This window comes from Denticeps clupeoides, chromosome 9, assembly GCF_900700375.1.
Source record: "Denticeps clupeoides chromosome 9, fDenClu1.1, whole genome shotgun sequence".
Lineage (NCBI taxonomy): Eukaryota > Metazoa > Chordata > Actinopteri > Clupeiformes > Denticipitidae > Denticeps > Denticeps clupeoides.
The window spans coordinates 2,236,511-2,245,489 of record NC_041715.1 but is presented as its reverse complement, the minus strand read 5'-3'; the positions used below and the strand labels follow the sequence as shown (position 1 = coordinate 2,245,489).

At 42.9% G+C, this 8,979-nt stretch overlaps 1 protein-coding gene and 1 pseudogene across 1 annotated transcript; both read right to left on the bottom strand.

Annotated features, from left to right (window-relative positions):
- Positions 1 to 300: 300 nt before the first annotated feature.
- On the bottom strand, positions 301 to 2,824 carry LOC114797419 (zinc-binding protein A33-like). Its single transcript, XM_028992378.1, has 6 exons — positions 2,163 to 2,824; positions 1,865 to 1,960; positions 1,511 to 1,741; positions 1,412 to 1,434; positions 1,216 to 1,331; positions 301 to 953 (listed from the first exon to the last, which is right to left on the bottom strand). The coding sequence occupies exons 1-6, from the start codon at positions 2,562 to 2,564 to the stop codon at positions 412 to 414; spliced, it is 1,410 nt and encodes a 469-aa protein (XP_028848211.1). The 5' UTR covers positions 2,565 to 2,824; the 3' UTR covers positions 301 to 411.
- Positions 2,825 to 6,320: 3,496 nt separating this feature from the next.
- Positions 6,321 to 8,968, bottom strand: LOC114797423 (zinc-binding protein A33-like; annotated as a pseudogene).
- Positions 8,969 to 8,979: the final 11 nt, after the last annotated feature.

Here is an 8,979-nt window from a genome sequence, read left to right as displayed (position 1 = left end):
TACAATACGATATTGTACCATATTCAAGCCTAGTTATTTAGATAAAAACACGATTTTAAAATAGAAACCCGGCCACTAGGGATGAGCATGCCAGTATATTTCTCCAGGGGGACTGTCCCTGTCACTACTGATTGTAAGACGCTCTGGATAAGGGCGTCTGGTAAATGCTGTAAATGTAAATATGTGTGTGTAAATTCCTGTGTGTGTTCTGCTGTGTGAGGATCTGCTCCTATTCAGTAGCTTCTTCCTCTCAACTACAGCACTGATACCATCATCATCATCATCAAAACACCCCAAATATGAGTTTTATAGACTGACATTTAATATTGAAAAAGAAAAAAACGAGAGAAACAAGCATCAGAATTTGGGACTCGTTTCTGTGATGTTTAAAAGCCAGAAACTGATGCAGCATCATCTCATCTCTACTGATACACGAACCTTCACTGGTAAGATCCTCAGAGGAGAGAGTTTACAGCCAGTATTAAAGTAAGGAAAGACTCTCTCAGTGAAAGTGTGTGTGAGAGTGTGTAGATGTGTGTTATTAACAGCATCAGAGAACGTCAACTTTCCTCCGTCCCAGTCCAGCGTCACTCTGATCTTCTGCACCTTCTTGTTAACACTGAAGAGAGCCGCTGGTTTCGGTGTGGAACCTGCATAATATTTACCATCATAATAACCCATATACCAGATTCCACTCCTGCTGTAATCTGTTCCCTTCCTCTCTACAGATTCTGCCATGACACCAAGCCTCCAAAATGTATTTCCAACGACATCAACATCCCAGCAGTGAGTCCCTGAGTTGAAGCCCTCAGATCCCAGAACAGACCAGATATTATCAAATCTCTCTGGATTATCAGGAAGCTTCTGTATCTCATAACTGAATCTCACACTGGTCAGATCTTCAGACAGGACGAGTTGTGGGTGAGCAGTGATGGGATTCAGAGTCACAGGAGCTGAAGAGAGAAAAACACACACATGAGGTTTGGTAGAGAAGATCCAGGTCTGGTATTTTATATTCAGAATTTAAAATTCATATGAGTGAAAAAACACACATATTGTAATTTATTAATACATGTTTCTGTTTATGATAACTCACTATAGTAAACAATCTTCAGCATATTTCTCAGACTGTAAACTTTGCTGCAGTTTCTATGCTATCATCACAAATTCATTATTCAAATTATTATTACATGTACGTGTGTGTGAGAGACTCACTGTGAATAATCTCCTGCATCTTCTCCCAGACTGTGAACTTCAGGTTCTCCAGGTGTTTCTCCACATGGATCAGGGCTCCTGAAAGCCTCTCTGGATGCTCCAGTCTGCACTGGGTTCTGGATTAACATTCAGGAGTCAGAGCTGCTGTGGGTTTGGGTTCAGAACCACAGAGATGATAGAGAAGCCTGTCAGTTACCTTGTAATGGTGGTTCTGTAGTTCTGAGAAACAGGAATATGCCAGTTATTATTAATAAAATCTATAAAAATCCTGGTAGAGCAAGAACAGTCTTGGTACCTGCAGGAATGAGACGTCTTCAGCTCCCATCTCCTCTTCTATGGCTCTGATTGTGTCTGAAAGAGATGATATCTCTCTACTCATCTTCTCCATCTTCTCCTTCATCATCTGACTCTTCTGTCCCTCTTCCTCCCTCAGTGCTGCTATCCTGGCTGCTTCTTCATCTCGTAGAAACTGGTGAAGCTTCTGAAACTCCTCCTTAATCCTCCTCTCTGTGTGTTGGGTCTGGATCTGTGTGTGATTAACGTTGATATTGTTAATATTCTGTTTACAGACTTTGTTCTTATTGCTAAATTGTAGCTGTACAGTATTATTTATATTCAGTGTTTGTAATGTTGTATTTTATTATTTTACTTGAATCTTCTCTGCTGTTTGATCCCAGGTAAGTTTAACGTCTTTAAAGATCTTCAGCGTCTCCTGTAGGGGCTTCAGTTTCATCTTCAGATTCTCCTGAAAAAAATCAGGAAGATTCATCATGTAACAGACCTGAAACATTCAGCTCAGTATTGGGTTTGTTTTAAAGTGTCTTGCTAGAAAATATTATTAGATATTTAAAATAATATAAAAAAATGATCATGTATTTAAACAGGTTCATGAAGACAAAAGTTTGACTGATTATACCAACCATAACTGTATAATTTTTTGATGATACCTTAAATTCCACTGCTGCTTCATCTACAGGCTGGAATCTGTGGTTTCTGTGTTTGGCTGAATCCCGACACACCAAACACACAAGCTGCTGATCCTCCAGACAGAAGAGTTTGAGTTTCTCCCCATGTTGACTGCAGAGAACTTCAGATCCTGCTGAAGATCTCTGAATATTTTCTACTGAGAAGGACTCACACAGGTTCTTTAAAGCAAGATTAACAGAAGGTCCATCTTTTGAGCTCCTTCTCCTACAGACGGGACATTCTCGAGATCCTTTACTCTCCCAGAACTTCTGCAGACAAACTTTACAGATACTGTGACTACAGGACAGGACGAGAGGATCCTTGAAGATTCCACAGCACACAGGACAGGAGAGATCCTCTTCTGAGAAAGATTTTGAAGCCATTTTCTTTTCCAAAGACCAGAACAACTGATTTAATTTCCACTTTTACTTTTGAGAAGAATCTTGATTGTAACTCTTTTTATTCCATCTATAATCCTCACGATCAAAATCTGCAGCACTGCAGCTTACTTCCAGTTTACAGAATATTAGTTTGTACTGTAACATAACATGGAGTTTACAAATGTTAAACTCCAATAAAACTTCAATAAAGTACCTGAACGACACTGAACTGTTCTTTCCCTTGTCCCTTTGCCGTCCCTCGTCTTCCGTATAACAGACTCTGGCGTGACAGGACTTGACAGGAATTCATCTCGATGTCTTACAGGCACAGGCTGGTCCCAGTCACAGCTGGTGGAACCGACATAAACAGTTCACATTTATGTTTTTAACAGACGCCCTTATACAGAGAAACATTTCTGCTTTTATATCGGTCTTGTTGGTCCTCTAATACTGTATCTGACATCTCTGATTTAGTCTTTGATTTAGTCCCACAATTCGATTTCCCAGGACATGCAGCTCTGTAGCTTTAAATGCTAATGAGGAGGAGAGCGGCCTATAGAAGTTGAGTGTGTGTGAGAGTGTGTAGATGTGTGTTATTAACAGCATCAGAGAACAACCACTTTCCTCCGTCCCAGTCCAGCGTCACTCTGATCTTCTGCAGCTTCCTGTTAACATTGAGGAGAATTGCTGGGTTCAGTGTAGAACCTGATATTTACCATCATATTAAAACATGCACCAGATTCCACTCCTCTTGTAAACTGTTCCCTTTCTCTCTGCAGATTCTGCCATGACATCTCAAACTTGGCCAATGAAAGCGCTTGATAGGCATGTAAATTGTAGAAACGTATGCAGAAAGTGTGTGTGAGAGATGTGTGTAGACATGCCTTATGTTGTTTGTTTCCCCCATACAGATACCAAGATGCGCTAAATGAGATTCCACCATTAACCAGCAGGTGTCAGTGTTGCACTAGTTTAAACTTCCAGGTTTGACTGCTGCTTTGTGCAAAGGTGTGAATGGTACTGGCGTTCGTGCCGCACACTGAGTGTGTGTATGTGTGTAAGAGAGAGAGAGAGAGAGAGAGAGTATTATATTAAAATGAAACTTGGATATTAACCCTGGTGTTAACTTGTTCCTTGTATTTCTTTAGATTTGTGCCTAGTGATAATATACCTGTCATGCATCTCTACAGGCTGGGCAGTGGTGGCCTAGCAGTTAAGGAAGCGGACAATTCGAATCCAGATAGAACAAAGTTCCTCGGAGGTCCCCTTGATGAAGGTCCCATCCCCACACACTTCCCTGAGTGCCTGTCTCGGCTGCCCTAATAAGGGTCATGGTTAAATGCAGAGCAGACATTTTGTTTTGTCACCTTGTGTGGGTCTGCAGAACATGCAAAAAATATACAAAAAGTGATTGTTTTTGTCATTGTGATACATAGCAAGTACAAAGAAATGTGTCCTGAATTTAGCCAATAACCCTTAATGATCAGTGGCACAATTTTAGAATACATACCCGTCCACTAGGAGTGAACATGCCAGTATATTTCTTCTGAGCAAGACACTGTCTCCAGGGGGACTGTCACTGTCACTACTGATTGTAAGGAGCTCTGTATTTACCAGGGCGTCTGGTAAATAGTCTAAATGTAAATGTGTGTGTGAGGTCCTGTGTGTGTTCTGCTGTGTGAGGATCAGCTCCTATTCAGCAGCTGTTTCCTCTCAACTACAACACTGATACCATCATCATCATCATCATCAAGAACACCCCAAATATGAGTTTTATAGACTGACAATAAATTGTGAAAAAATGAGAGAAACAACCATCAGACGTTTCTGTGATGTTTAAAACCCAGAAACTGATGCAGCATCATCTTCATCTCTGATGTTCTACTGATACACGAACCTTCACTGGTAAGATCCTCAGTGGAGAGAGTTTACAGTCAGTATTAAAGTAAGGAAAGACTCTCTCAGTGAAAGTGTATGTGAGAGTGTGTAGATGTGTGTTACTAACAGCATCAGAGAACATCAACTTTCCTCTGTCCCAGTCCAGCGTCACTCTGATCTTCTGCAGCTTCCTGTTAACATTGAGGAGAATCGCTGGGTTCAGTGTAGAACCTGATATTTACCATCATATTAAAACATGCACCAGATTCCACTTCTGTTGTAAACTGCTCCCTTCATCTCTGCAGATACTGCCATGACACCCAGTGCCCAGCGTGTATTTTCCCCGACATCAACATCCCAGCAGTGAGTCCCTGAGTTGAAGCCCTCAGAGCCCTGAAAAGACCAGATATTATCAAACCTCTCTGGATTATCACATGAGGCTTGGTAGAAAAGATGCAGGTCTGTTATTTTATATTCAGAAGTTAGGATTACATTTAAGGCATTTGGCAGACACCCTTATCCAGAGCGTCTTACAACTTGCTTCCATGTTACCATCGATGAAGTGATCAATTTTGTTCCTGCTGACCGATTTCCACGTGACTATTCTTCTGGATTCTTTCTTTATGTTCCTGGTAGCTCCAGATGTTCTCTGAATTCTGCTACATTTGTGACAATTCTCTTGCCCTTTGGATACTGACCGTTTCTGTCTGACACCTTTCAAGCCTGCTGTCTCCCCGGACACCTACATCACGGTAAAGACAACTGTTTCCTTGAAGATAAGGGTGGATTCGTCTGATATTGTAAAGAAGGAATCTACATGAGCGGGAAAGATTGCTGATGTGAGTCGAGAAGGAGAGTTGGTTGTCTATACGTTTTTGTCACGAGTGGGCTGGACATGGCGATGAAGGAGGACGCATTCGCACGATTTCACAGGACAGGGGTTTAATACAAACTACACGAGACAAGGGAACATAAACACGCACAATGACCCAACGGCGAACAGACACAAACAGGATAGCTTACAAATATACAATTATATAAATGGACAACAGGTGAACACGATCAGGGAACATTACACAACACTAACATGAAACTCCGGATCATGACAGTACTCCCCCCTCAAAGGCACTACCACCTGGGAGTGCCACACAAAACGGTCCATGAAAGGGGGGAGAAGTCCATAAGGACGAGTGGCGGTTGTCCTGCACCAGCGGCGTCAGGCCCGGACCAAAGCACGGCTCGTCCGTGGGGGACCGGCATCCTGTCCACCGTCCGCAGGCACCGTCACTCCGGTCTGTCTCCAGCACGCCCTGCTGAAAGTTCGCCGCCTCCCTCGTCTCGGTTAACGCCGGGAGCACCTGAACTGCGCGACCGGTCTCCTCGACCCCAAGGTAGCTTTCGCAGGCCATCGAGGTCCGGTCGCACGGATTTGTCGGTACTCCCCGCCTCCAGAATCGCCAGGGGGAACATGGACAGCTCTCGACCCCACGGTAGCTTTTGTAGGTCGCCGAGAGTCTGTCACGCTTGGGGAACCGATAAAACATGACGTGGATCATGGCGGGGAACTGGCGATTACCAGAGGTGCGTCGCTGGAATCCGGACGAGACGGCGGCGTCGGGGGACGTCCATACATGGAACCTTGAACATGGATCTGTGGGGCAGACGTCCTCCCGACCAACCACGGCTGCCTGGATCTCAGCGGGGCGTAGATCGGCTGCGTCCACATGGTCGGGTCATTCTGTCACGGGTGGGCTGGACATGGCAATGAAGGAGGACGCATTCGCACGATTTCACACGACAGGGGTTTAATACAAACTTCACGAGACAAGGGAACATCAACACGCACAATGACCCGACGGCGAACAGACACGAACAGGATAGTTTTATACAATTATATAAATATACAACAGGTGAACACGATCAGGGAACATTACACAGGACGAACATGAAACGAACAGTAACCCCTGCCGGTCCGGATCATGACAACTTTATATAAAATATATTTCCAGGTCATAAGATCTATAAACTGATGCAGATCTAAAGTCTTTCTCATTTATTTTTCATCTAGTGGCAGAAGAATCAGACTCACAGATCTGTGTGAGGCTCAATTCTGTGAGGCAGCATCATCTTCAGCTCTGCTGTTCTACTAGTAATAAAGAAAGGAAAGACTCTCTCAGTGAAAGTGTGTGTGAGAGTGTGTAGATGAGTGTTATTAACAGCATCAGAGAACGTCAAATTTCCTCTGTCCCTTTCCAGCGTCACTCTGATCTTCTGCACCTTCCTGTTAACACTGAGGAGAGTCTCTGGCTTCAGTGTAGAACCTGCTCCATATTTACTATCATAATAATCCATATACCAGTTTCCATCCTGCTGCAAACTGCTCCCTTCATCTCTGCAGATTCGATCATGACACCCAGTACCCAGCGTGTATTTTCCCTGACATCAACATCCCAGCAGTGAGTTGAAGCCCTCAGAACCCAGAACTGCACAGATGTTATTAAATCTCTCTGGATTATCAGGAAGCTTCTGTCTCTCATCACTGGATCTCACACTGGTCAGATCTTCAGACAGGACGAGTTGTGCGTGAGCAGTGATGGGATTCAGAGTCACAGGAGCTGAAGAGAAAAAAATACACCCATGAAGTTTGGTAGAGAAGATGCAGGTCTGATATTTTATATTCAGAAGTTAGGATTGATTTGACTGAGTGTCTGAAGAAACACCAGAGAGAGAAAATAATTTTAAAAAGTGAAAAATTTGTAATTGTCACAAATTCATTATTCAAAATATTATTACATGTATGTGTGTGTGAGAGACTCACTATAGTGAATAATCTCCAGCATCTTCTCCCAGACTGTGAACTTCAGGTTCTCCAGGTGTTTCTCCACATGGATCAGGGCTCCTGAAAGCCTCTCTGGATGCTCCAGTCTGCACTGGGTTCTGGAATAACATTCAGTAAAGTGAAGTGATTGTCACATGTGATACACAGCAGCACAGCACACGGTGCACACAGTGAAATTTGTCCTCTGCATTTAACCCATCACCCTGAGTGAGCAGTGGGCAGCCATGACAGGCGCCCGGGGAGCAGTGTGTGGGGATGGTGCTTTGCTCATTGGCACCTCAGTGGCACCTTGGCGGCTTCCTTAACCGCTAGGCCACGACTGCCCCAGAGCTGAGTCAGAGCTGCTGTGGGTTTGGGTTCAGAACCACTGAGATGATAGAGAAGCCTGTCAGTTACCTTGTAATGGTGGTTCTGTAGTTCTGAGAAACAGGAATATGCCAGTTATTATTAATAAAATCTATAAAAATCCTGGTAGAGCAAGAATAGTCTTGGTACCTGCAGGAATGAGACGTCTTCAGCTTCCATCTCCTTTTCTATGGCTCTGATTGTGTCTGAAAGAGATGATATCTCTCTACTCATCTTCTCCATCTTCTCCTTCATCATCTGACTCTTCTGCTCCTCTTCCTCCCTCAGTGCTGCTATCCTGGCTGCTTCTTCATCTCGTAGAAACTGGTGAAGCTTCTGAAACTCCTCCTTAATCCTCCTCTCTGTGTGTTGGGTCTGGATCTGTGTGTGATTAACGTTGATATTGTTAATATTCTGTTTACAGTCTTTGTTCTTATTGCTTAATTGTAACTGTACAGTATTATTTATATTCAGTGTTTGTAATGTTGTATTTTATTATTTTACTTGAATCTTCTCTGCTGTTTGATTCCAGGTAAGTTTAACATCTTTAAAGATCTTCAGCGTCTCCTGTAGGGGCTTCAGTTTCATCTTCAGATTCTCCTGAAAAAAACAGGAAGATTCATCATGTAACAGACCTGAAACCTTCAGCTCAGTATTGGGTTTGTTTTAAAGTGTCTTGCTAGAAAAAAACTTATTATATATTTAACCAACTATAACTGTATAATTTTTTGATGATACCTTAAATTCCACTGCTGCTTCATCTACAGGCTGGAATCTGTGGTTTCTGTGTTTGGCTGAATCCCGACACACAAAACACACAAGCTGCTGATCCTCCAGACAGAAGAGTTTGAGTTTCTCATCATGTTGACTGCAGAGAACCTCAGATCCTGCTGAAGATCTCTGGATCTTTTCTATTGAGAAGGACTCACACAGGTTCTTTAAAGCAAGATTAAGAAGAGGTTCATATTTTGAGCTCCTTCTCCTACACACTGGACATTCTCGAGATGCTTTATTCTCCCAGAACTTTTGCAGACAAACTTTACAGACGCTGTGGCTACAGGACAGGAGGAGAGGATCCTTGAAAATTTCACAGCACAAAGGACAGGAGAGATCCTCTTCTGAGAAAGATTTTGAAGCCATTTTCTGTTCCAAAGACCAGACCTGCTGGTTTAACTTTTACTTTCACTGTTGAGAAGAATCTTGACTTTAACTCATTTTATTCCATCTATATTCCTCACGATCAAAATCTGCAGCACTGCAGCTTAATTTACAGAATATAAATTTGTACTGTAACATAACATATAAAGGAATAAAATACTTGAACGGCAGGATCTTCACTTCCTTCTTCTGCAAAAG

Bases quoted from the DNA above. Each gene is read 5' to 3' on its own strand.
- LOC114797419 (XM_028992378.1), bottom strand. From the start codon at position 2,564: ATGGCTTCAAAATCTTTCTCAGAAGAGGATCTCTCCTGTCCTGTGTGC. The intron at 1,742-1,864 runs GTAAAATAATAA...AATCACACACAG, and splicing joins AAACAGCAGAGAAGATTCAA to ATCCAGACCCAACACACAGA. The intron at 1,332-1,411 runs GTAACTGACAGG...ATGTTAATCCAG, and splicing joins TACAGAACCACCATTACAAG to AACCCAGTGCAGACTGGAGC.